The 25,495-nt window shown below is 54.0% G+C and overlaps 10 protein-coding genes across 10 annotated transcripts; 5 read left to right on the forward strand and 5 right to left on the reverse strand.

Moving 5' to 3' along the window:
• Positions 1 to 68: 68 nt before the first annotated feature.
• On the reverse strand, positions 69 to 788 carry CLAFUR5_03579 (uncharacterized protein; the record flags this gene model as incomplete). The annotated part of the gene is made up of 1 exon (XM_047902727.1): positions 69 to 788. The coding sequence occupies one exon, from the start codon at positions 786 to 788 to the stop codon at positions 69 to 71; it is 720 nt and encodes a 239-aa protein (XP_047758516.1).
• A 1,020-nt stretch (positions 789 to 1,808) lies between these two features.
• On the forward strand, positions 1,809 to 4,694 carry CLAFUR5_03580 (TPR repeat-containing protein; the record flags this gene model as incomplete). The annotated part of the gene is made up of 1 exon (XM_047902728.1): positions 1,809 to 4,694. One exon carries the CDS (start codon positions 1,809 to 1,811, stop codon positions 4,692 to 4,694), a length of 2,886 nt encoding a protein of 961 aa, XP_047758055.1.
• Positions 4,695 to 5,966: 1,272 nt separating this feature from the next.
• CLAFUR5_03581 (Mediator of RNA polymerase II transcription subunit 21) lies at positions 5,967 to 6,502 on the reverse strand (the record flags this gene model as incomplete). The annotated part of the gene is made up of 2 exons (XM_047902729.1): positions 5,967 to 6,401; positions 6,452 to 6,502. 2 exons carry the CDS (start codon positions 6,500 to 6,502, stop codon positions 5,967 to 5,969), a joined length of 486 nt encoding a protein of 161 aa, XP_047758056.1.
• Positions 6,503 to 6,861: 359 nt separating this feature from the next.
• CLAFUR5_03582 (uncharacterized protein) lies at positions 6,862 to 7,785 on the forward strand (the record flags this gene model as incomplete). The annotated part of the gene is made up of 1 exon (XM_047902730.1): positions 6,862 to 7,785. The coding sequence occupies one exon, from the start codon at positions 6,862 to 6,864 to the stop codon at positions 7,783 to 7,785; it is 924 nt and encodes a 307-aa protein (XP_047758053.1).
• A 358-nt stretch (positions 7,786 to 8,143) lies between these two features.
• On the forward strand, positions 8,144 to 9,622 carry CLAFUR5_03583 (Hercynylcysteine sulfoxide lyase; the record flags this gene model as incomplete). Its single annotated transcript, XM_047902731.1, has 3 exons — positions 8,144 to 8,267; positions 8,328 to 9,372; positions 9,430 to 9,622. The coding sequence occupies 3 exons, from the start codon at positions 8,144 to 8,146 to the stop codon at positions 9,620 to 9,622; spliced, it is 1,362 nt and encodes a 453-aa protein (XP_047758054.1).
• Positions 9,623 to 9,925: 303 nt separating this feature from the next.
• On the reverse strand, positions 9,926 to 13,879 carry CLAFUR5_03584 (uncharacterized protein; the record flags this gene model as incomplete). The annotated part of the gene is made up of 1 exon (XM_047902732.1): positions 9,926 to 13,879. One exon carries the CDS (start codon positions 13,877 to 13,879, stop codon positions 9,926 to 9,928), a length of 3,954 nt encoding a protein of 1,317 aa, XP_047758059.1.
• An 840-nt stretch (positions 13,880 to 14,719) lies between these two features.
• Positions 14,720 to 16,483, forward strand: CLAFUR5_03585 (GTPase-activating protein gyp10; the record flags this gene model as incomplete). Its single annotated transcript, XM_047902733.1, has 4 exons — positions 14,720 to 15,239; positions 15,298 to 15,426; positions 15,477 to 15,910; positions 15,971 to 16,483. The coding sequence occupies 4 exons, from the start codon at positions 14,720 to 14,722 to the stop codon at positions 16,481 to 16,483; spliced, it is 1,596 nt and encodes a 531-aa protein (XP_047758060.1).
• A 2,151-nt stretch (positions 16,484 to 18,634) lies between these two features.
• CLAFUR5_03586 (ATP-dependent RNA helicase DRS1) lies at positions 18,635 to 20,881 on the reverse strand (the record flags this gene model as incomplete). The annotated part of the gene is made up of 1 exon (XM_047902734.1): positions 18,635 to 20,881. The coding sequence occupies one exon, from the start codon at positions 20,879 to 20,881 to the stop codon at positions 18,635 to 18,637; it is 2,247 nt and encodes a 748-aa protein (XP_047758057.1).
• A 158-nt stretch (positions 20,882 to 21,039) lies between these two features.
• CLAFUR5_03587 (uncharacterized protein) lies at positions 21,040 to 22,253 on the reverse strand (the record flags this gene model as incomplete). The annotated part of the gene is made up of 3 exons (XM_047902735.1): positions 21,040 to 21,714; positions 21,887 to 22,114; positions 22,164 to 22,253. 3 exons carry the CDS (start codon positions 22,251 to 22,253, stop codon positions 21,040 to 21,042), a joined length of 993 nt encoding a protein of 330 aa, XP_047758058.1.
• Positions 22,254 to 24,217: 1,964 nt separating this feature from the next.
• Positions 24,218 to 25,402, forward strand: CLAFUR5_03588 (Mitochondrial phosphate carrier protein; the record flags this gene model as incomplete). Its single annotated transcript, XM_047902736.1, has 3 exons — positions 24,218 to 24,402; positions 24,543 to 24,962; positions 25,015 to 25,402. 3 exons carry the CDS (start codon positions 24,218 to 24,220, stop codon positions 25,400 to 25,402), a joined length of 993 nt encoding a protein of 330 aa, XP_047758051.1.
• Positions 25,403 to 25,495: the final 93 nt, after the last annotated feature.

The raw sequence follows: 25,495 nt of genomic DNA on the forward strand, positions 1-25,495 counted from the left end.
TCCTGGTATTGACGCATAGGTTTCGGCGTTGCTGTTGGAATGAATGCAGGAACGAACAGATAGCTCACTCAAGCCGATAACCTCTTCTCTTGCACCGTCATCTTCGACGATACGTCTCGACGTCTCGACCAAGCCTCCGCCATTCCGATCAGGCACACCGCAAGCCCAATAATGAACATTGGGATGAGGTTCCAGCGCCAGCCTCGCATTACCCGCAGATGTTCTCTGATTGTACCTGCATCGCTATTGTGTGTAAGGGGCAACTGCAGCACAGCACCAAACCAGTTCTCAGGCGTCCATTCATCGAGCGGGTAGGCGACATAATTCGGGTAAGGGCGGTTGTCCAGTGTTGCAGCAATAGCGATGTCGATGATCTGGCCGTCGTGATTGTTCGTGAGAACAAGGGTATAGATCAAGGCCGCGAGTGTAAGCAGAATCGAGGGCACTGTCATTGCTAGCCAGAAATAATACCAGAACATTCCGATTCTGCTGAGGATGGAGCTTGTTCGAGTGGCTCGGCTACGGAGCCACAGTGCAAGGATACCTCCCATGCCTATCAAGACGAAAGCTGTTCCTGCTGCTCCGTTGCTAGTGTGACCTTGGTCGACTAATAGGCCAAGAGGCTTGCCGTGGAGTGGGAATGTGCTGCCATTGTAATTGATGTCGAAGTCTCGTCCAGCTCTTCGATGTAGCCACCCTACCATACTGCTGATGAATGATAGCTCGATGATGGAGCCTACCATCAGAATGCCGATCGCAACGTTTAGCGCGAGGGTAAGCGGTGCCATGGTAGGAGGTACGATGTCGTGGTAATGACAGTGCTTCAGAGTCTTCGTTTGGGGTAGAATGGCGCTTCTTCGGTATGTAACCGGACCTCGACTAGAGTTGCGTATCGCTTGTGTCCTCGCTGTATGTATCGATGCCGGTAGTTATGATAAATATTCTGAGATCAACACCCGGGCACTATCTTGAAGAGTCTGTGTACTGCAACAATGATTAAGGACAGAGAATGAAACACTAAGAGATGCTGTAGTGTCTGAAGGAAGAGCAAAGCGAAGGCGATCGAAGAGATGGCAATTCTTATCACTAATGCTTAGCCTCGCGACTGCACAAGCTGACAATGCAGTTCGTCTCTGCATCTTCAACCCATGCACAGATGGGATGACACGGTCCGCTATTTGTTGCAGTTGGTCCCAGATGGGTGTAGAAGGAGTGCCGTCCTGTGGAAACCTGAGGCTGAGGTGAGAACTGGCTGCAGGATTGCAGAAGCGAGCCAACAGCTGCATGGTGTCGCGGCTCAGAATAGGGTCACAAGCGAATGGCTTCATGGCTGTGCTGCGTGCTGAACAATGTCAAGACGGCCAGAATGAGCCTCGGACGATGCTAAAGCGAAATTTAGGCCTGCAGAGATGCGTATAGACTCAGCCCTATGTTGTTGGAAGTGCTGCTCGCTGATACCGTCTCTTCTTGGGTTTGGGATGTCGCATCGACTGCGGTGCTTCTCCGCGGGAGGGTTGATCGTTCTATGTCAAGGTAGCAGATATGTCTGGTGAAATGTTTGCCATACAGTGCCGCAACCGTCGTCATGGGGTCAAGCGAATGTTGTTGTTGATGTCGTACATGTAGTGTGAAGAGGAAGTGCACTGTCTCGGATGACAGGCGCGAGGTATCAGACCCACTGCCTTCCACTTCGAGATTAGGCTTCCTGTGAGTCTGTAGCTCTTGCCTCCAGAAAATTGTTGAGCAGATGACTAGAAACACAACCGTGAACTTGAAGAACACTTACTTCGACGACAGCTTAGTTGAATATGTCGGACACGCTATTGACGTATCTACGCGCCAGTTTGCCCGCCGAAGTCGCCCGGCTAGCGGGAACACATCTGAAGCACCTCGAAGAAGGCGAGTACAAGACATTACTGGAATCTGAAGAAGCTCGTATATTGCTTGGCCAGGAGAATGACACAGAATTGTCGTCTATCACACCGGAAGACTTCAAAAGCTGGAACGATTTTGTATTCCATCGCCTGGGGGCCTTCTGTGGAAACAGGACACAGCCAGAAAGACAGGTCATTCTCTTCTGCATAGGATATGCTGCATTACTAGCCTTCGTGCAGGCGAACGTGACTGGACCACCTCTGGAGTTCCAGCCATCCGCGCTTGTATTGCCCCAGACCGATGGCTCTGGTCACGACAGTAGGCAAAAAGTAAGGCAACAACTGTTATCCAGTCTCACAGTAGACGGCATTGCTCCTTACAAATTGACGCCGCACATCGAGCTTCTCTGTCTTGCTGATGCGGTCATGACATGTCCAGCAGTACTGAAGAATGTCAAAGCAGCGAGATGGGCGAAGATCAGAGTCGCCTTCCTGCAGCAAAGACTGTTGTCGGAAGTTTCCTCGACCCTGCAGAATGTCATATACGACGACATTGAGCTTCTCCTCGAGGACTTCAAAACGTACAGTGGCGATCGAGCAAACCTTGAAGCAGAATTTCTGCTCGAGCGGGCAACGATCCATACACATCACAGCCTGGACAAGTTTGCACGAGCTGACCTTGATCAAGCCAAGAACGATCGCAAGTTTGAGTTCGCCCTTACTGGTTTGATGGGAAAGCGGACGAAGTTTCAACAGAAAGACACAAGCCAGCTTCTTGTGCTCGCGAAGAGCCATCTTGACACAGAGTCTGCCACGACCGCCGGCGCACAGTCACAAACGACAGCTGAGAACGGTAACGAGGAGAGCACGAGACCTGCCAACCTGGATCTCAACGATGATACTTTGCTGGAATCCATCTCTTTCACAGAAAAGCCGTCCGAGGCGCCACTTGCCGAGTTCAAAGATCGCGAAGACTTGCCGCCCTCGTTGAGAGAGCTAGATCCATCGGACCAGCCTCAGCTACAACCACTAGATTCCATCATATTACTGTCACTTGCATCCTCCATCAAGAACACGTCGCCTGAGGATGGCTTGACTAGGGAGGAGACTTTGCCATACGCAACTCGCGTTCTGGAAGGAGGCAGTTCCAACTGGCAAGTCTATACACAAGCGCTGTTGGTACGAAGCAGGATTGAAGGGTACAGGTCGCGGACAGTTGAGCGTGGGCTGCTTCAATTGCAGACACTAGTCGACCAAGTAATCGCCGATACCGCCACTGAAGGTTCATCAGGGGAGGAGGGTACCGAAGTGTCTGCGCCGAAAACGACATCTTTCCTACCCAAGGCAAAGGAGTCAGAGAGTGCCCCTGTTGCCGAGCGCATCAGGTACATATTTCAGCTTGCAACACCCACTAGGTGGGAGCTCGAGGCAGAGCTTGCGACTCGTTGGGTACAGCTAGGGGGATTGAGATCTGCTCTGGAGATCTATGAGAGACTCGAGATGTGGGCAGAGGCCGCTTTGTGTCACGCAGCAACGGAGCGTGAAGATAAAGCCAAGCGTATCGTGGGACGGCAGCTCTTCTATGCCACCAATGAAGGTCCGGACACACCAGCAAGTGAGATCAGTGACGAGGAGGAGTGGACAGGACCTGCTCGTGAACCGCCACCGCTCGACGCGCCACGGCTATATTGCATTTTGGGCGACATCGATCAGTCAATTGAGATGTACGAGAAGGCATGGGAAGTGTCGAACGAACGTTATGCCCGCGCACAGCGTTCCATCGGACGGCACTTCATCCAAGCCGGCAATATGGTCCGCGCAGCAGAAGCTTACAGCCGGAGTCTGAAGGTCAACCAGCTGAATCAACAGAGTTGGTTTGCACTAGGCTGCGCTCTTCTGGAACTCGCACAGTTCTCCAAAGCAGTCGAGGCCTTCTCCCGTTGCGTACAACTCGACGAGACGGACGCCGAATCATGGTCAAATCTTGCCGCTGCCCTCCTCCACACCGACCCAGAGGATGAAGCACATCCTACCGAGTCAGTCAAGCTGGATGACGAGGATGAAGCGGTCACGTCAACAACGACCGCCGCAGAACGCGCACAAAACATCCGGATCGAGGCTCTGAAAGCCCTCAAACGTGCCGCCTCCCTCAAACACGACTCGTTCCGTATCTGGGAGAACGTCCTCATCGTGGCTGCCTCCATCCGGCCGGAACCCGATTGGACTTCCATCCTCTCAGCACAAAAGCGCATCATCGATATTCGCGGACCTGCCGACGGCGAGAAATGCATTGACATTGAGATCATGACGAAGCTCGTAAACCACATCATTGCCACAAGCGATACATACGACCCCTCTCAACCAGGTCTCACCCGTATGGTGGTCAAGTTCGTCGATGAGACCGTGGTGCCCCTGATCACAAGTTCCGCCGAACTCTGGCATATTGTCGGCAAACTTGCATTGTGGCGAAACAAGCCGTCAACAGCTCTCGATGCGGAGGAGAAAGCTTGGAGGGCGGTAACGAGTCAGCCGGGTTGGGAGAGTGATAGCGAGGCGAAGTGGAACAATGTCGTGGATGCCACTGTGAGACTGGTCGATGCGTATGAGAGTCTGGGTCAGAGGGAGAGGACGGAGGGCATGGCTGCAGGATCTGGAGAGTTAGTGGCGAAGGATTGGAAGTTCAAAGCTAGGACTGCCATAAGGGGTATTCTTGGAAAGGGAAAGGATGCTTGGGAGGATGGCACTGGCTGGGAGAAGTTGAAGGAGAGTATGGAGGGGTTGAGGGGTTGCAGTCTGGCTCTGCATGCCGGTCCAATATGATGCAGCCTGACGACTGCGTGCAACATGAGTCGGACTCAGTCAGGCAGTTGAACGACTTTTCGAGCAACAAGGGACACCGCGTCGACCTCACTGCGCATCACGATCCGCCTGGCCATCGTGCTCTTCAGGATGCCTTGTGAGTAGATTCCACCGCGTCGGCCAAGCCAACCCACCACGACGACGCACTGCATCAAGCCACCCACGTTGCCGGGGTAGGGTCGCACTGAGCAATGGTCTGCTTTCGTCATCCGTCCCTGACTCCGTTGCCCCATGTCTCCGAACTGTCTTCGAACCAGGTGGTGGCTTCGGATATCGCACCTCCAGTATCTCTCGCATCAGGTCCACTGCCGGTCTTGTATACGCAGAAGTATAGCTGGCCACGTGCAGCTTATATACTTGTGTTTTCGGCCTTTGCTTATAGTACCAGTCACGAGCTGTTAGATCTGACTTGCTCTTGATGCTGATGCCAGAATCTGCGGCTGTGGTGGAGGATGCGGATCGTTGCCTTGACTTGCCCTTGTGTACCGTTGGCGCGCTTGCTGACTTTCGGAGATGTGCACGGAGCGACGCAGCAGCAGAAGATTCTTCTTGTGGGTCGATGGTCGACTGACTTCGCTGATGGCTGTGGTTGGTCATGTTGATGTTGCAGTAGGCAGGCTAGTTCTCGGTACTTGCGGTCCGTATTCCCAATAGTGATCTTTGTGAAGTGGCTCTGCCGGCGGGTATATCTAGCTCTCTGGCCTGAAACAAATGTCTTTGTGGACCCGAATAATGTTTTAGGGGATAGTCTTGGGTGAGCTCTCGGTCTTGGTTCACGAAGTACCAGCCACAATCGTCATGTGTATGTTTTGTGCAGCCATGTTGCGATATGCACTCGAAGTACTTTTCTTAGCGGAGATCGTGAACACCGCTTTCCGAAGGTAGCAGTGACCGTATGAGCAGTCATGCTTGCTCATTGCGCCAGTCAAAGCATGGAACACTGAGGTGGCAGGGTTAGACTACATGGTGGTAGTGAACGCAGTGACGATCCGACCTCGCTGCACTTTCGCATCGTGACCCCCCGGGATGTTGTGTTGTGCGATTAAGATACGGTGAACAGCACAGGACGTTTATGGCGCTGTTCGCTCCACAGGCGCAATCTTGTGTTACCATGATCGCATCGCTCCCCACTCGTCGGTTCAAGTCATGCCACACATTCGATCTGCGTTCCAGTGTCCAAGTCGCGATGTGCGGTGCCCTGAACCATGCACGCAGCATCATTGGCAAGCCTCATCACGGTATTCTCTTTACGTTACCGATGGCTTCTCCCAAAAGGTCCACCATAGCCTCTTTCTCAACCTCTTTCCGCGCGCGCTCTTCTTCAACTTGACGTAGCTCTGACTCCAGCTCCCGCATCCGTTTCTCTTGCTCAGCCTCGCTGTTTCCCAATCCAGGCAGCCTCTCAATTATGTACTCCATGGCCTTCTGCTGCAGGACTAGATCCTTGGCTCGGTCTTCCAGCTCGTGCTTGAATTTGTCTGGCGCCTCGGGAACTGGCGTGCCTGCCTCATTGTTGCCGTTCTGTGCCGCCGCCGCACCATCGCCATTGGTAGCAGTCTCGCCGTTGGTGATCGCGCTCTGTGGTGCCTGGCTAGGCTGACGCTCGATCTCGCTGTACGGCGCTTTGTCCTGAATGTACTTCAAGTTGGCGTACATCATGGTCAGCATCTACCAGAATGTCAGCACGGTACCATAACGCGCATCATCAAGAAACCTACCGTGTCCATGCAGTCTTGGAGCTGCGTGAGGCTATCTGCTGGGCCAGACATCTTGGCTGATGTCGAAGCGTAAGTGTCCAGACGGGCAACATCAACGCAGGTGTAGAGCTTGATATAGGACGGCTCACATGCGCTACATGTAGCTGTTCAGCGCGTTATGTGTCGTCGTCACATGCCGGTGGTGTGAATGAGACGACCTTTGGGCAAGAGCAGCCGAAAGACAAGGCAGCTCGCGCGTTCCTGCAGCGGCCCGCGCTCCGAGTTGCTCCACAACGGAGTTCGCGATGACCGGCCTGTTTCTTCTGCTCATTCACTTACACAGTCGCGTCGCGTGTTTCACGATAGGGTCGCAGCATGAGCGCGTCAGGCAACTGCTCATGCTCCCCACCCGCCCTCTCTCACGCCAATGCATGAGCCTCGCTCGCGGACGATATCTTGACGCCGGTGCAGCCATACTTTCACGGAATCCTACTACCTCTCTGAGCCACTACACCCGCTGTCATTTGCAGCAACGACGGCATTACATCTGCCGATATGCCGCATGTCCACCTCCCCCAGCCACGCTCGTCAAAACAGTCCGGCCGACGCTGGACGTGACGACAAGACCCGCGCCTCTGGCTACGATCAGAACAGCAAGGACGAGGAGCCTGAACACAGAAGCAAGCCAGGGCATCGTGGACTCAGCAATTCATGCCATCGCGGCATCAGCTAAGGGGCGCTCCAAACATCATCACGATGTTGACACATTCTTAAAGTATGCTGTGCAAACCAACCTCAGTGAGAACACCACATACTACAGAGGCACCTACCATGAATACAACGCAGCTGGCGCCTTGGAAGACTATGGATTCGCATTGGACAGAGTCGGGCGTGCCAATGATCTTGGCATAGATCTACTTGGACAGTGGAACCTGCCGATGGCACCCCACGAGATCAAGATTGTGGCTCAATGTAGAGCAACGCACACGCGTCCAGCCATGGTTCGCGAATTGGAAGGTGCTTGTCAAGGCGCACCGCTGGGCTGGCGAGGGAAGGATGTCATGGCGTTGTTGATTTCGGATCGTTCATCAACTAGAGGTGTTCGAGAAGCCATACAGCGAAGCAGCTTACCCATTGGCTTCATGCTGATCACCGACATGGGCTTCCTCCAGCAGTTCTTCTGGAATCCTGCTGCAACGAATGCCTTCCTCACAGGCATGGAAGCGATGCCTCTCTACCATCAGAAGGTTGGGATGGAGATGTTCTGCAAACGAGAGATGAAGTTCCTTCCATGTAAGGATGAGAAGCATGATACAGTAGCTCTGTTATGGCAGGGCAAACATTGGAAGCCTTAGTTTTGGGCATGGAACTGGCTCACCACGAAATCGAGTGGATCTGTTGTCGGCTCATCTGGCCAAATCCCGATAATGTTTCCGACATCGGCCAATCTCAGGTCGGCTTAGCAAATCTTATCCTGCGCCTGCATCAAGCGAGCTTTTACTGTGGTAATCGGCCCTGAGGCGAAGGAGTTTGTACATTGGACCTGCATCAAGTACGTAGTACTACGCCCTATAACATGATACTGCAACGGGATGCCTGACTCACAGACCATTCCAACGTTCGACATTGACTCATGAGGGACCACTAACATATAGCTCGCGTAGAAGACACACAAGCCATTTCTTCCAAAGCGAAATCCTGGTAGCGCGCATCATGGAACATACCAATTTCTCAGATGACCCCTTTGAAGCAATCGACGCCATTGAGCGCATCGAATGTGGCAGAGATGCAGCGAAGCACTTCGGGTTTGCCAAGGACTACGTCAACCTCAATCACGGTATGCTTCAGGCCAATTGGCCCATCTAAAGACATTCTCTATGATACTCATGATGTGAAGGGTCATTCGGGACGTATCCACTGGAGATCAAAGCCGTCCTACGCCACTTCCAAGATCAACACGAAGAGCGCCCGGACTGGTTCATCCGCTATGAATATCCCCGACTCAATGACGAAGCGCGCACAGCCATTGCTAAATGCCTTCACGCACCCGTCGAAGGAGTTGTCTTCGTTCCCAACGCTAGTACCGGCGTGAACACGGTCCTCCGAAATCTAGTCTACCAGCCCGGAGACGTGATCATCTACCTCGCAACAATCTATGGCAGCTGCCACAAGACCATCGAATACATCACCGAGACTACCCCCGCCGAAAGCCGAAAAGTCGAATACACATACCCAACCTCCGACGCAGACCTCTGCTCCAAGTTTGAGGCCACAGTCCAAGCAATCAAATCAGCAGGCAAGAACCCTCGCCTAGCAGTCTTCGACACCATCGTCTCCATGCCCGGCGTCCGCATGCCCTTCGAAGACCTCACGCGCCTCTGCAAATCTCACGGCGTCTTGAGCATGATCGATGCGGCCCATAGCGTAGGTCACATCCCCCTGGACCTTACAGAGCTGGACCCGGACTTCTTCGTAAGCAATTGCCACAAATGGCTTCACGTCCCGCGAGCGTGTGCGGTCTTTTACGTCCCCGAGCGGAACCATCGCTTGATGCGCTCGAGTTTGCCGACGAGTCATGGGTTCGTGCCGCTAGACGATGGGGGTCTAGTCAGTCCGCTGCCGCCAAGTGCGAAGAGCGAGTTTGTGAACAATTTCGAGTTTGTGGGAACGCTGGACAGTTCGCCGTATCTTTGCGTGCCTGCGGCGTTGAAGTGGAGGAGTAAGGTTACGTGGAAGGAGTGGAAAGGCGAGGAGGCGATCTTCGCGTACTGTCAGGAGCTGGCAAGGGAGGGTGGTGAGAAGGTGTCGAGTAGCCTGGCGACGGAGGTTATGGATAACGCTGAGCGCAGTCTTACGAAGTGCAGTTTTGCGAATGTGGAACTGCCGCTGTCGTATTCCGAGATGAGCGGCGGTGACTATGGTACGGCGGTCAAGGTTGCACAGTATGTCCGGTGCTCAAATCGGTATGATTGCGACTACTTGCTAACTGTGTATCACAGGTGGATCTCGAAAGTGCTCGTGGACGAACACAATACTTTCCTCGCCATCCTCATTCACAATGGCAAGTTCTGGATCAGATTGAGTGCGCAGATCTATCTGACCATCGACGACTTTGACTGGTGTGGGCAACCGCTGCAAAAGGTATGCGATAGGGCGAGGAAGGGGGAGTGGAAGGAGAAATCCAAGTCGTAGGACACACAACGAGATATGCCACGCTACCAATGGCCGCAACAAGGGCTCAGATACTCGCGACGGCGTGAAGATGAAAGCGATGACAAAAGTGAGGACTGATGATACTGTCTAAGTCTACTGATCCGCTCGATGGCTTTTGATGCCAACTCCCCCATGGGTATCATGCTGTCCTTACCCCGTTCTGTCCCTTTCCGGCCGCCCACATGCTGATGTACGATCGCAACCGCATACTCTAGCACATACCTTCTCCACATGTACGAAACGCTCCCGCCACTTCCGCATTGCTCCAAATGTATTCAAGTATCACATCCATCTGTTAAGATCCCGCACTATCCTAATAACCTCATGCAAGGCGCCGAGTTCTTCGTTTATATGCTTCCGTAACCATGCGCCGACAGCGTGGTCTTCCCGCACCAGCCGCTTCATCAGGCTCTCCAGTGCCTCGATCGCGCCTCTCTCGAACACACGCTCTAGCACATCGCCGTCGATGTGCATATCGTTGAGCCGACTTCGCCCAGAGAATAGCATGACGACTTCATTCTCTACGCTGTGCAAACCAACCGGCACTGCGCGGCCTCTTGTATCCATGGCTCTACTGGCTGTAGGGCTGTACGCAGGCGATGCGTAGGAGTGAGGTGATAGCTCTGGGCACCACTCGACGAGGCTCTGTAACCATGATAACCGTTTCCATATCACGTCTTCAATCAACAAAATTCCCATGATGGCTCCATTGGTGGCACAGCCAGTGATCCTGGGTAGGGGAGCGCCTGTTTCGTTGGATCTTGGGATACCTTTTGGCGCATCGCCGCGGTGATGGCTTGGGTTTGACGCGGCTAATCGCACTAAGGAGTGTGGCAACTGAGCTTCAAACATGTACTTCGGGGGTGCATCAAGTCCTTCGTCTTCCTGGTGTCGACTGATGGCGAAGAGCTGACCGTGCTTTGTGGTCGCAAGAGTGAAGGTCTCGTAATCATACGCCTCAAGATACTCCGGCTTGATAGTATAGTGACCGAGGAGGCTATCGGCCCTGGTGGCAACCATCGTAGGTGTCAGGTCACGTAGACTGTCATCGACCTCTTCATCAAGCAACAGACTCACGATAGAATCTTTCAAGGTGCTGATGACAATCAGGCGGCTCTCGGCCTCAAACTCTTCTATCGTGACTTTGATGCCCGGGCTAGCCAATTTGAATGGCTTGCATATCTGATTCCATTTCTTCTCCTCCACGAAGAACATGTAAAGATACACGCTATCACCGGCGCAGATGACACATGTCATGTCATCATACAGGGCCATGGCATAGACCTGGTCATCGAACACGAGGTTGCGACCGCTCTCGCAGACATCCACGACCTCCCAGTTGCGGACTGTTGGCTGCAGAAATGTTATGCGACCTCGGCGAGCGCCGTTCTGGCGAACATAGCTTCCACCAACAAGGATGAAGGAGTACGTCTTCTCGTTACTCTGCTTGAAAGACCACTCAAGTAACGCAGACACTCGTTCGCCGGGCTGCATCTGATAGGAGAATGACGGATCATCGCTCTTGGCAGGAATAAAGTCGATGATGGGCCATATCTGGCGCTTCTGCTCTGGAGGCGAATGTGGCTTGCTCGACGGCAAAGTGCGTACCTCCGTCTTGACAGAGCAACACACAATACATCGTGTGGAATGAGCGTAGATGACACGAGTGGGTGTCCCGCTGACGGGAATCTGTCGCGGCACAGAGCCCACCACTGCTGCAAAGCCCGCCACGAGAAGCTCATCCCCAGACACCATCGCTATAGCATCGGCCAGGAAGGGTGTTGCCAGGTTGGCAGCTATAGGTAATTGAGCACAAGCCACCACTGGCGCCTGCGAGAGCGACGGCCTGAGCTTGTCGGTGATCCAAACCTGATCAATGTGCAGTGGATCCGGGCTGTGCTTGTTCCATGAGAGAAGACATGTGCTACCGCCACCCATGGCGCATGCTTTGTCCCTGTCCTTGCTCAAAGACACCAGCTTCACACTACTACTGCAGAAAGGTGTGATGCAAGCGTCGCCTAGCGGTGTTTGGGAGCCGCTGTCAACTTCGAAAGTGACGATTCTACCATCACGTAATCCGCACACAGCGAGGAGTGCAGCTTGTTCTGCGTCTTTATCAGTCGATTGCAAAATCGCTACGCTGTCGCAGACATTGGAGCTGTCAAGCGACGTAGGAAGCGCCTTGATATGCATGAGCGGCAATTTAAGCCCGCTATTGAAGACAAGGCAGGCTACCATTCCATCGTTCGTAGCTGTGATGGCGATTGTGCTATCACCAACCAGGACCGCAGCCACACACAGTGCTTCGCTCTTGAGCTTCACAGAAGCTTGTTTCTGAATACCAGAGTCACTGTCCTCGAAGGGCAGACTGTAGCAGCAGATACTGAAATGATCGTCGTGACGCTCCGCGGTGAGCAGAGCTGAGACATCAGCTACCAAAGTGGCTGCAAGGATGCTTGACGGCTTCTCGAATGTGAGCAGGGATGTGTCTTCGAAGTTGGCCTCCAGTGTTGTCGATACGCAGATCGTCCGAGTGGTGGCTTGTACCATTTGGTCATTGGCAGTGATGCCTGCGAAAAGCGTGCGTTCACTCACCTCGAACGCTGTTCCGACCTCGATCTCTTCCAGTTGATCGAGGTCGGCCGATATGCGTATGAGCCTTGTCGCTGTAGGAGCTGACAGCACCAGAATAACCGAGCCTGAGGCAAGATCTGGGAAGCTCCACATGTCGGTAGTACTGGAACCTGCAATGTCTAGATAGGCAGACAAAGGTGCATCTATGCCGCTTCGCAGTTCAGTCAGCGCGCCATAAGGCTGTCGCCCTGAAGTGACGAACAAAGCATCTCCTTGTACGCCTGTTGTCTTGCTTTTGCGACCGTCCACGGTGAGCATATCCATGGCCGAAGCCCAGTTGGGTAAGATCTCGATGATGTCGGGCTCCATTGTGGCATCACGACTAAGTTCCTCGAGCCGACGAGGACTTGGCCAATGTCCAATTGATACTATGCGACCGCTGCTCGCATCTCCGGCCACAGCAAGAATGTCCGGATCGCCCTCGTCACCGAGTGATGCGAAAGCAGTACCGATATGACATTTAAGGTCTCCGGCTAAGCTTATCTGGGCAGTACCGCGACTGTCGATGTCCATGAGATAGACGAGCCCATCCTCTCTGGCCAGGTAGATACTGTCTCGACCCCTTCTCGCTGCTTGGCTACGTCGAGGCTTTGTCCAGCTAGCCCACATCGGACTTTGCGGCGAGCTGCCAGGATACTTTGGCTCCGCCCGTGTCAGCGGCACATCTGCGCCGTCAGCGACACCCGATAGGATATTCTTCCAACGAACGATTTCGTCGTCGGTAACAAGTAGGAAAGACGCGTCCCGTAGTGGTACGAGCAGACTTGGCATCCTTTTGGCGGAATCTAGTGACTGCCCAGGGTGGATGTGAGCGCGAAAGAGGCCAGAGGAGAAATGCCAGTCGATCCTGACGGCCTTTGTGCGGCGTTGATCTGCGACTATCAAGAGCAGTATGATGTGGTCCATGTCGTCTGCTGGGGGTACCAGGAAGTCCATCTGTAGTATGACTCCATCGACCTGCAAGGGACGTTGGCTGGAGATCGGGCACCAGCTCTGTGACTTTGTGCTGATCTCGTGCTGTATCTGCTGCTTCGGCTTCGCTGAGTATAGCAAGACCTCTCTTTCGTTTGCTGCAGTCGCGAAGGCTCGAGAGAAGGGGTCGACCGCAAGGTATTCACCTGGCTGGAACAGGATCCGATCGAACGAGGGCATAGGCACACTCTGTTGCACGAAGATCGGATGCCCATGCGTATCCTCGTGCATGTAGAGGAAGACCAGATCGTTCGAGTCCAGTGTCAGCATGACCGACTGGGGAGGGTATGTTGGGGAATCAACAGTGCGCTTTGCGTCAGCCTCAAGCTTGACCATGAAGTCTTCTGTCTCAGCATCGTCCTCATTGCTGAACACGGCTGCAGCACGTATATGGGCATCGAAATTGTTCTTCCTGGCAACGAGTGTTTGGTGTCCATGGTTCCCGACCTGCTTGACCTCGATAAAGTCTTCACCAACGTACACAACGTCATTGCAAAGCCTGTGTCGGATCTGTGCATGTAGGATCCATTGTACGACAGGGCCGCGGATCTGTGTTTTGGTGTATACCGCTAGCTTGTCCAGGTCCGATGTTGCCCAGGCAGAAGACTCCTCATCGTCGACAAAATCCATGTTCGAGAATCAAGATGGCGGCTCGTATCCGGAATGTGAAGGCAACAGTGCAGGGCTCTCTCTTCACCTCAGGAGCACAGATCGGGCACGCTGCGGAACGACCATTGCCTAGAAAGGAAGTCGAAGAGGAGGCCCCGAGTGTTGTTCAGCACGACTCCATCAGCATGTGAGGGTCCTGCAGGCTGCAGCACTCGGCCCATATATGAGCCGTCAAGCGACACCGTGTTGACAGCACGGCGACTGACAGTGCAAAGTGACTGTAGTGTAGAGTCTCGTCCACGTCTCTGCGGATAAGGGCCGCCAAGGTGGTCACAATGGCGGACTACTGCTGTCGTGGGAAGTTGGGCATAAGCTGGAAGATGCCGCAACTGCCTTGCGTTATTAGCTGCAACGTTGATGGCAATCACGCATGCGGCAGGGGGGAAAAGAGCGTATAGGCTCTTTACCATTGGCCAGCCTTCGACGACTGCTTCTGCGCTCGCGGCTTTTGCGTTTCGAATATGATGTGCAGCTAGGAACGCCTTGCAGCGCGCAGGACTCCGCTTGCTTGGATTGGGAGGCGGAGGAATCGACGGACCAACGTGTGCACGCGGTAAGACGCACCAACGAGGCGGTATCGCGTGGCCACGGACCACGGTTCAACGTTGTTCTGGTGATGACGATGGTGTCGTGGCTGCTACAGCACTTGCATGCCCAGATGTGTGCGGCGGAAAAGTGACAGATCAGAAGCTGGCTGCACGCGCCGTGCCCGCACTGCGAAACGATGGCAGGGATGAGTGGTGGCGATGCAAACGGAGACTTGTCGCGTCCGAATGCAGTCGTGATGATGCTCCTTCCTCCATGACTGGAGGTGAGCGGTGCGACTGCCCCAAGCAGCTTAGCCGGATCGTGGGCCTGGGCGGCATGAGACGATCGCACGTCAAGCGTCAACATCCTGGCATCCATCCCTTGCCATGTTGCGTCCTGGCGTCCATGAAGGCGGAAGCGACCGGGCCTGCATTTCACGTACCACTGCACCTGACTGCGCGGCAAATTGTGATTCCATGTGTGCGCCGGCTCGACAAGGCAACCTGCACGTCCGCGCGCTTCATCTCAATGGATGCGGCTCAGTGCGCGGCGTCAGCGGACAACGGTGGCGGCGATGAGAAGACTGCCCTTGCAAACGGCGCAGAAGGGAGGCCCTCGGGCGAAGCATTGTCGCCAGCAGAGGCATCCTGGAAGTCGCAGCCTCTCTCCCAGCATCAGCAGGCCAAAGTGCACGACATCTTGGCAGCCTGTCGAGACGACAACCACGAAGCTCTGACCCAGCTGGCAGCATCCGAGGGCGGCCTTGTTGAGGACGAGGTGAGGCGCACGGCATGTAAGCAAGCCTGCTGCAACTCCAGCGTCATGCTGAACAACGCTTATCGCCTTGTTAGGGCCTTTCTTGCTCGGCTGCACGGGCAGACAACAGCATGACAACGTGCCATGGACAACATTTGAACGACACCGGGACGAAGATCAGGTCCAGCTCGACGTCAATCGATCATTCGTGTACTACCCTGAGCGTAAGTGTGGTCGCCTTGCTCTCAACATCTAGCGCTCACCTTGTGTCTAGACGAGACCACAGCACGTCTCGATGCACGCAAAAGCGAGCTTTCAGACGTCATCACTGCTGTCTTACGACAACATCCGAGGCTATGTTACTTTCAAGGATTCCATGATATTGTCCAGGTGCTGTTGCTGGTTCTGGGCGCCGACGTTGCGGAGGCCGCGGTCGCACGGTTGTCTCTGTTACGCATCAGAGATTTCATGCTGCCCACACTGGCGGGTGCCGAGTCACATCTTCGCCTACTCCCAGCAATTCTTTATGCTGCAGATGTGGAGCTGTGCCAACATCTTGCAGGCGCAACACGACCGACGCCGTTCTTTGCATTGTCTGCAACATTGACGCTCTATGCGCATGACATTGAAGAGTATGGAGACATCGCGCGACTTTTTGACTACCTCCTAGCAAGTGAAGCTGCTGTCCCAGTCTATCTCTTCGCGGTAGTAAGTCGATCTCTATTCTCTAGTGGCTCGAGCTACACAGGCTAACGAACGTACCTGCAGATCATCATGTCGCGCAGACTGGAGCTGCTCGAAGTAGACCATGACGAGCCTGAAATGCTGCATTCTATCTTGTCCAAGCTTCCGAAGCCCCTGGATCTGGATGGCCTGATCAGCAAGACACAAGATCTCTTCAGACGGTGCCCGCCTGAGAGATTGCCTCATCGAGCGTGGAGTCACATCAGCTCATACAGCGTCCTGAAGACAACTCGCGACCCGCATGCTCTGTCTAGACAGACCTTCGGAGACGGCGAAAGATACTTCGACCTTCAAGCTCGGCAGATCCAGCGAAAAGATCAGATTAAAGCCCTACACAGGCGCTTCCAAGCGATTGTACAGCGTTACCGTCGGCCGGCACGCTGGACCGGCGCCGCGGTCCTTGTCGCTGTGCTAGCACTGTACTTTGGCCGAACAGGCGGGACGTTCAGCGGAGCCGGGTGGGTCTCAATGGTCCACAATGCACAGCGCAGAGCCGTGGATCATCTCTGGCACTTGCTGGCTCGCATCCTGTCGTAGGAGCGAGCACGCAGCGATCATGTGACTAGGGAGCACAGAGTTTGACGTCCGTGCTACAAGTTGGCATGGACAATGGTACAGCCTGACCACTCGATCTTATGTTGACGGGGAGTGCGTAGGACGCTGGATCTGCCAGACATCAACGACCCATATCACCGGGACGATTATCCCAATCACTTATGCGGGGTCGCCTTATGTCTACGGCTTTGGTAAGACCACCCTCCCAATGTACGAGAGTCGAGCATTTACCAAAAGTGGCAATAACTATATCCCACCGTGGAAGAGTGCCATCGACCCCCAGTGTACTGGCCATGATCCCTGAAACTTGCGTGGTACCCTTGCCCTCTATTAAATCGAGATCGTCGTTGGAGATATACATGACCCTCAGCCATCCATAGCGCAGATCCATGCATGCGATTGTTGGTTAGTGTCACATGAAAGCCTAGTTCTGGCCAACATGGGCTAGACTTGCCAATGATTAGTGAATGGTTGCTGGAATACTTGACCGGATCCAGTCAAGGGTTCAGCCTGAGCAATATACGCCTGCAATCACACGGCACGATCATTGCGGCGACAAATCGGTCATAGGTCCAGATTGTGTTCGAGCAAGGCTATTGTGTTCCGCGCCAACTTCTGTTTCATTGTGGTTGTTCCCAAGGATGGCCCTATCGCGAGACTTCAGGCTCTCACTGGGTCCGTAGTATAGACCTGGCCACTCGCAGTCCCCTTCACTCGGTCTCATAGCAAACATCTTGCAGCATCAATGGATGAAGTGCGACCCGCACCTCAAGACTAGCCTGGAGTGAGCCGCACGAAATTCGCAAAATCTCTGTCTGTGCTGTGCAAGCCCTGAGGAGTCCAACGGCCCTGTAGGGGCCATGACCCCGACCATGCATAATGGTAAAGCCCATTGGATAGCTGGCACCGATCGAATCGCGCCATGATCTCACTCATCGCCGCCGCGTCAAAGCAATAGATCCACAATGATGGAAAGGTCCAAGAGATGCGATTCCATATTGTAGAGCCCGCATGCAGTAGAGTCATGCACGCCTCGCATCGTCGAAACAAGCTAGGTCACAAGCAATGCAGGACCTTGCGTACATCGTAACGGCGGAGAATGCATGTGGTCACTAAGCGAAGGCCCACGTTTGTTAGCTACAAGCAGAAGTCGCACGAAGGAGGGCTAGTGTTTGCGCGTCGACCTCGCCTTGTCGTTTCTACTACTATGTACCTGAAGATGCCACGGACGCCATCGATACGCTGAGGCCCCCTGATGAGGCCAAATGCAAGTGTAGGTGAGTAGTAGCACTACTGCTCAGTGGCTCAGTGGCCCGACAGACGAAGGTACGTCTCGGCTTCTTTAGCGGATAGTAGCATGCCATGTGTCATTGATCCAGCCATCTAGGCCCTCTCACGATGATCTGCGCATTGTCCAAACGGCTGATCGAATGTGATTACTGCAGTACGAGGCGAGAAGAGAGTCTACGACAGGGCATTCGTTGGAGGCACCAGCGTAGCCCGGCTAATCGACGAGCCCGCAGAGTGACCAGTGTCAGCCCACCCACCGTGAAGCAATCCCTTCCAATTCTACCCTCCCCAAGCTCTTCGCCAGGCCGCACGAGTCAATCATGCTGATCGAGGCAAGCTATGAGCTAATGGCATGGGCCGGCACTCCTCAGAGCCATCACGTCGGCCATTGGACCCGATCGAACCATGCTAGACGACAAGCCTGGCCTCGATCATGATCGGGATCGTCAGATTCAAGGTATTGACGCCTTTCGACCTGCTGGTGCGGTCTCTGGACATTTCCTCGCACCCGTGCTACGCTCGGGAAGAGTCTAGAGAACACCACTTTTTTACATGTAAGGGTGCTAGGCGACCTGTCAGACGAGCCGGAAGCGCTGGCACAGGGCAAGGTGGAGGTCATTTTGAGGAATGCGCGAGGACCAGGGGATGTACTTTCGAGTTTTTGACACGGACGTGATTGGATCATGCTTGGCATGGAGCGAGGGCGTAAGGGAGGCCGCAGGCTGACAGTCTTGGACGCTACGGGTGGTCGAAATCCTACCGTGCGAAGCGTCAGAGGTAGCACTGGCATTGATCGTGAACTGGTCAGCTGCACTGCGTGCGATAGACTCGAACAGCTACCTGCTACTTCTTTGCCTTAGGTTTGGGCTTCCCACCTTTGGGCTTTGATTTATGCTTCGCCTGTTTCTCTCTGCCCTTCTCGTCTCTCGCCTTGCCCACCACTGTCGCCTTCTTGCTCTTCATCCACTGCGAACCGTCTTTACGGTCATCCTTGTCTTGCAGGCGCTTCTTTTCTTTGTTACTAAGCTTGCCCTTCTTTTTCTCGGCCTTCACAACAGGCTCGCCGTTGAGAATTGCTTTACCCTCCTCCTTGGCAGCTTGCTTGTCCTTCTCGCCTTCGAACCAGGTCTTCTTAGGTCTCGACATGATTTCATCCTCGTACTTGGCGATGTTGTCTGCGCGTGTGAGGTCCCGGTCGGCTTGTGAGAGAGCACGCTCTTCTTTCTCCTCCCGCATAACATCTTCGACATCCTGTTCGAGGGCGTTCAAGCGTGCGTCCCAGGCGTCGACGTCGTGCGCTTCAATGGTTCGTTGCTTAATGATAGCACCTTGCGCCTTGCCTGTCTTCACAGCTGCCTTGACAACCTTTCTGTCCGGCTCGGCAGCCAAGGTGCAGGCACAACCTGACCTGCCTGCTCTTGCTGTTCGTCCAACCCTGTGAAGATAAATCTCGTGCGATTGCGGCGCTTCGTAGTTGATGACGGTGTCTATGCCCTTGATATCGAGACCACGCGACGCTAGATCTGTGGCCAGCAAGTACGACGCCTTTCCAGTTCTGAAAGCCTCGATCGAGTTGATACGTTGCTCTTGCGACATACTGCCATGAAGCTCCGCTGCTTTCAAGCCGCATAGCGCGAAGATGACACGAACACGATGCGCCTCTTTCTTTTGTCGAAAGAAGATAATGACTCTGTCAGTATAGACCTTTTCGCACAGGTACATGAGGTAGCCAAGGCGCTTTTGCTCTCGGCCAGGTCGCAGACGTACGAACTCTTGTGTGAGCCCAGAGACTGTCTGCTTCTGCGCATCGACCATCAGCCGTACCGGTCGTTGCAGACCTGATCGGACAAGGTCGTCCACTTTCGTGGTCATGGTGGCTGAGAACAGCATAGTTTGTCGAGACTTCGGGATCTTGGTCAAGATCTCGTTCAGCTCGTCTGCGAAACCCTCTTCCAGCATGCGATCGGCCTCATCCAGTACTAGGATTTCGATGGTGCTGACATCAAGGGAACGGTAGTTGCGCTCGAGATCAATGAAACGTCCAGGTGTAGCGATCACAATGTCCGGTCGCATCTTGAGCTCCTTGTCTTGCTCCTTAATACTCAAACCACCGACTGCCATGGCGACTGTAATGTCTGTGAAAGCTGCAAGCTTCTTCGCCACATTGAAACATTGTAGTGCCAATTCTCGAGTGGGCATTAGAATGGCAACGCGTGTTGTTGCGGTTCGCTTGGGACGGAAGAGCAGTCTTTCCAGGATAGGTATGAGAAAGGCAGCTGTTTTACCAGAACCGGTCACGGCACCACCGACCAGATCCTTGCCTTCCAACGCTACAGGCACAGCCTTCATCTGGATAGGTGTTGGTTTGTCAAAGCCGACTGACGCTAGGCCCTTCAAGATGGGTCGTGAGAGGTTCATTGCGTGGAATGCCGTCGCGGTCGGGCCTGACTTCTTTGATTCTCCATCGGCGAAGAATGCATTCGCCTTTTCTCTTTCTGCTGCGTCCTCTCCAGCTTCCGAAGCAGAGTCCGCTTCTTCATCGTCGGGGTGTGCAACAGGCGGTGCTGCCTCTACCTCCTCCTCTTCCGCCCCAGGTTCCGCACCCTCACTGTTGCTCTCGTCCTCGTCGTCCTCCATGGTATCATCGATCGCAGTGTGGAACTCTTCCTCGTCTTCTTCACTCGCATGATCGCCATTCATGTGCAAGTCTTCGTCTCCGCTCTCGTCGTCGCTCCCAACCTGATCTTCCCCGTCCTCTTCCTCGTCCTCGTCTTCGTTATGCGACACTGTCTCTTGCGCTTCCTTCTTGGGCCGTCTCCGCGCAACGAGTGCTTCTATGCTGTCGTAGTCGTCCTGCACTCCGCCTCCCCACGTGTCCAAATCGAGGGCCACAGCACCAGCTTCATCTTCGAATTCGAAGTCCGACTCGAGCTCTTCGTCCTTATCCTGCTTCTGCTTCTTTACCGCCGTCTGCGCTTTTGTGTCGCGTTTGCGCTTGTTGCTCACAGGCGCAACGACTTCCTCCTCCCCGGACTCCTCATCAGAGATATCTCCATCCGACAGCGTCCCAATCAAGTCGTCTATAGACATGGTGACAGTTCAATGCAGTATGCTAAAGTTCAACAAGATGATCGAAACGGGTCGAGGCTCTTTTTTTTCTGGAGCTGCACTTGGGAACTGGGGTACATGCAGATGCAGGGCCTCAATGCCGAGGTATCACCGAATTAATCCAGGCCAATATTGAACGCTCACTCTCGACAGTCAATACAATGCTGAGCAATACGCTGACGCAGGACAATCATTTGCATGTGCAATTGCCATAAGAATCTGGTCACAAATATGTCTAGTCTCGTCTTACGGCTACGTGCCATTGTTGTAACTACCAAGATGGTACGGCCTGCACTCTGCTGCTCCAGAGTCGCGATGAGGTTATCGATCAAAGCTGCAGCGGCAACCGGGTTTGACACACTGAATCCCAAGCTATAGATGTTGTTGAATCCCTTGAAAGTGCCAAAGTTCTGATCTTGGATCACGCTGCCATTGGTCATGAATGCAAAAGTCTGGGATGCGAGCTGCTCTCCTGCCTGAGAATACCCTGTTGCAGTGATGTTGCACGACACTGGTAGAGAGCCCGCGGTGTATGGGCTTGGCAGCACGCAGCCATACCAGAACGATCGCGGTGTGAACGAGCTCAAGGTCGACTCGATATAGTCTATGCTGATGAGTGGAGTCTGACCAGTCAACGATGATGTGCCGGCGCCGAAAGTCGCAGCATACGGATAAGTGTGTGGTGCAAGGCCAAGGTGATTGCCGTCAAAGTCAGGGTCAGTATCGACGAAGTTGATGTTGGCAAAGTTGAGCAGGTTATACTCCCCGATCGGAGTCAAGCCGGTCAGTGGGAAGCCCCGTTCCACGGATTCGAACTGGAAGGATCAGCGTGTGTACAGTCCTGGGCATAGTTTTGACAACCCCTGTTCTTCCACCTTTCCTCATTAGAAAGGATGTATCCACTGCTTGGCGTAGCTCACCACCTGGTGTGTCCTCCATTGTTGGCTATTACTGCCTCGCAGCGTTCTCGCATACTCTTGCATATACGTTGTATGTCCTCAGGTGTGAGCTTGGCCTATTCTTGATAGTGAGATTGAAGGTAGCAACACCTTCTGAGATGGACATGGATAGCCGGAAGGGGTTAGCGTAAATACAGGGGTTGTAAAAACTATGCCCTAGGCAAGCTTTGAATGGAGTGTCATCCACATTGTAGTTGACCGTGAATTGCTCAGTAGAAGACGGCCCTTGGGTACAAGGAGGGGCTGGAAAGCTGGTCTGGGCAGTTGTAAGCTGCATCCTCGCGTTGCTTCAAGGGATGGCATACCTGCGTTGTCACCGGAAATTGCGTGACGATAGGTAGCTGCGCAACAGCTACTCCGGTAAGCAGCAAGAGGGATACTTCGATTGACAACATGTTGGGTCGTCGGGATCCTGTGAAGTGCTGGACGTTATGGCAGAGAGAAAGTCTTTGAGCAGTGGAATGTCTCAAGGAGATACGAGAGAACTACTCGTGTGGTATCCTCGTTCTTGACTGCACTTTCATGGCAGCACACCCGAGGTAGCGTCCCCGACAGATCTTCTCCGTGGCCTTGAACAGTAATGCGCGATCTCTCGTTGCAGTGGTCGCGGCGCAATGGCTGTCCGTACAGAGCTCATGCTGGCAGAACCGCACAGTACTCACAGCTGAGGACCGAGAGGTGTCACCCATCCTGCCATGCCTTAGCACCAACAGATGGGCGTCGCGAAGTCCAGTAAAGCAGCTGGCTACTGCGAACACGGAAGAGATCGCCCGGCGGCCACGCGATGTAGACGGTGATCGAAAGCTTCTCCCTCCTTGACATGAGCTTATTAGCGGTGACTTTGATGCTTCTCTTCCCGAGCTGTGAAGGCAGATGATCCATCACCTTCGTCGTGAAGGATGAAGAGGAAACGACGTTGAACAGAAAGCCTCGGCGCCGTTGTGGTGCGGAACATGGGCCGGCGCTAGCGGCGGATACTTACTGTTCGCTCTCACTGCCACTGCTTTGATCTCGACAACAACCTGTAGCCGCATCTTGCCTTCAACAAGGTCGTTGGGGCCTCGCATATGGGACATTTTGCGCCACTCCCGCTGATATAACGATGTGCAAGGTCCCATCATGCGGGCTCCCACCCACCTCGACAACGAAGCTACCGCAACTGTGCTTCGCTAGACCTTTGCGCAAGAGCATGGATGGAGGCATATAACTCAAAGCATCGTATCGTATCGTACACGAGGAGGCAGAGTCACATTACATTGTGAATGTGTTCATATAACCGACATCGATGACAGGCCGATGATAGCGAGACTGTCCACAACCTGGAAGCACACACGGTAAGGTCACTGCTTGTGGGCCCCTCGTCGCAAATGTCCGCGTCGTGCTCTTGGACAGCAAAAGGGGTGCCCAAGAAGAGGCTGAACGATTCCAGATGGGCATGGCGGTGGAGAGAAAGGACAGTTTCTTGCGCTCGTTCCGCGCCCAGGGAAATGTCCATGCCTTCAGGCTCCATTCTGATGGAATGTCAGGCCTACACACTGCTCACATACTTCCAAGGTTGTCCACAGTGAGGCAAGTGAGGACAGAGGCCAAGTCTAGAGTTTCAAAAAGTGCATATCCGTTGCAATCAGGGAGGCGGCCTTCGAGGCCAGGCATGCGCTCCGAACCCAAGCACGATTCGAACGACCTTGATCACGAAGGCGCGAGGTGCAGTTTCAATTGATCGCAAGGGATTGTGTGTATCTCAAAGCCTAAGCTGCAAGGTGTTCGCACGAAGCTGGAGTCGGCATTGTTGCTAGGAAAGAGGCTGAGGGAGATCTGAAGGTTATGCAGTTGCGATATACAAGCGCTTGGGTTGGCCTGTGAGCCTGGCATACAAAGCATTGCTCCCGACGACCTTTTAGCTCACCAGACCGCACCACAATCTCGAGTGAAGATATATACCACCCTGTCGCAACGAAATATTGAAATAGTGTCCTCTGTAAAAAGGTATGCAATGGCGCCTCGTATATAACTGTCGTAGGAGGTCTGCCAAGTGAAGAGACGGCGAAAGCCAACCTATGTCCGGGCCCACCCCGTGCGCAATGAAGCTCACCCATTGGCTTGCGGAGTGCGGAGAATCTCGGAGGACGGGATTTGAGGGATGAAGTCAACCTGTAAACTTTTCTCCCAGCAATAGCAACAGCGCTCTCTCTGTCACTATCCGACGCTGAACATCCTACTGCTTCATCAGTAGCTCAGAATAGCCGTTCTGCTACATTCCACTCCAACACACTCTGGTCAGACTGCACCACTTTCGCGCCTCCGACTCCGACTGTTTCTTCGCAACCCTTGCAACCTACCTCCGATCAACACCTTCACAATGAGCGGCACTGCTACAGCACCACCCACGTCGACGGGCTCGTCGAAGCTCGACAGCATCAAGCAGAACGTCGAGGCTGCTGCTGAGCCCAAGAAGCTGTCTGGCGTCGCCCTATACTCGCGCTTCGCTTTCGCCGGGGCCGTCTGTTGTTCCGTTACCCACGGAGGCCTCACACCAGTCGATGTGTAAGTCAGAACCACACATACAATCTCAAGCGCGGTATCTGGCGTGATATACGGAGCGCATGGCATTGAACACATACCCGACGATCGATGCCGCGCCTAGGGACACAACATAACAACAGCTGACACGAGCCATTGAATAGCGTCAAGACCCGTATCCAGCTCGATCCAGCCACCTACAACCGCGGTCTCATCGGTGGTTTCCGCCAAGTCATCAAGAATGAGGGCGCCGGCGCGCTCTGGACCGGTGTTGGTCCAACCTTCGCTGGTTACTTCCTCCAGGGTGCATTCAAGTTCGGTGGTTACGAGTTTTTCAAGCAGCAGTCGATCAACATGCTCGGCTACGAGACTGCCTCCAACAACCGCACTGCCGTCTACCTTGGTTCCTCGGCCCTCGCCGAGTTCTTCGCCGACATTGCCCTGTGCCCTCTAGAGGCTACCCGTATTCGCATGGTCTCTGAGCCAGGCTTTGCCAATGGACTTGCCCAGGGTTTCGGCAAGATTGCCAGCCAAGAGGGTATTGGTGGTTTCTACTCTGGTTTCGGACCAATCCTGTTCAAGCAGTAAGTGGCACAAGCTCTCCCCAATGCGCGCACTACTAACGAGGCTCGCTAGGGTTCCATACACCATGGCCAAGTTCGTTGTGTACGAGAAGGTCTCGGAGGCTGCCTACGCAAACTTCTTCGACAAGAACAACACCAGTGCCGGCATTCAAACCGTCATCAACCTTGGTTCCGGTCTTATCGCTGGTTTCGCTGCCGCCATCGTTTCCCAGCCAGCCGACACCATGCTTTCGAAAATCAACAAGACCAAGGGTCTTCCAGGAGAGGGCACCACTAGCCGTCTGATCAAGATCGCCAAGGAGCTTGGTATCCGTGGCTCATACGGCGGTATCGGTGCTCGTCTTTTCATGGTTGGAACTCTCACTGCCGGTCAATTCGCCATCTACGGCGACATCAAGAAGGCTATCGGTGCCGTTGGTGGTGTAGAGATTGCCAAATAGACGATTGGCGAGTAATATGACTTGATGCATGCAAAACAACGCGGGAGGATAAGTTGAGATGACAGCTGTGTATCCCTGAGCTAGGCTGCGCTT

Source organism: Fulvia fulva, chromosome 2 (genome assembly GCF_020509005.1).
Source record: "Fulvia fulva chromosome 2, complete sequence".
Classification (NCBI taxonomy): Eukaryota; Fungi; Ascomycota; class Dothideomycetes; order Mycosphaerellales; family Mycosphaerellaceae; genus Fulvia; species Fulvia fulva.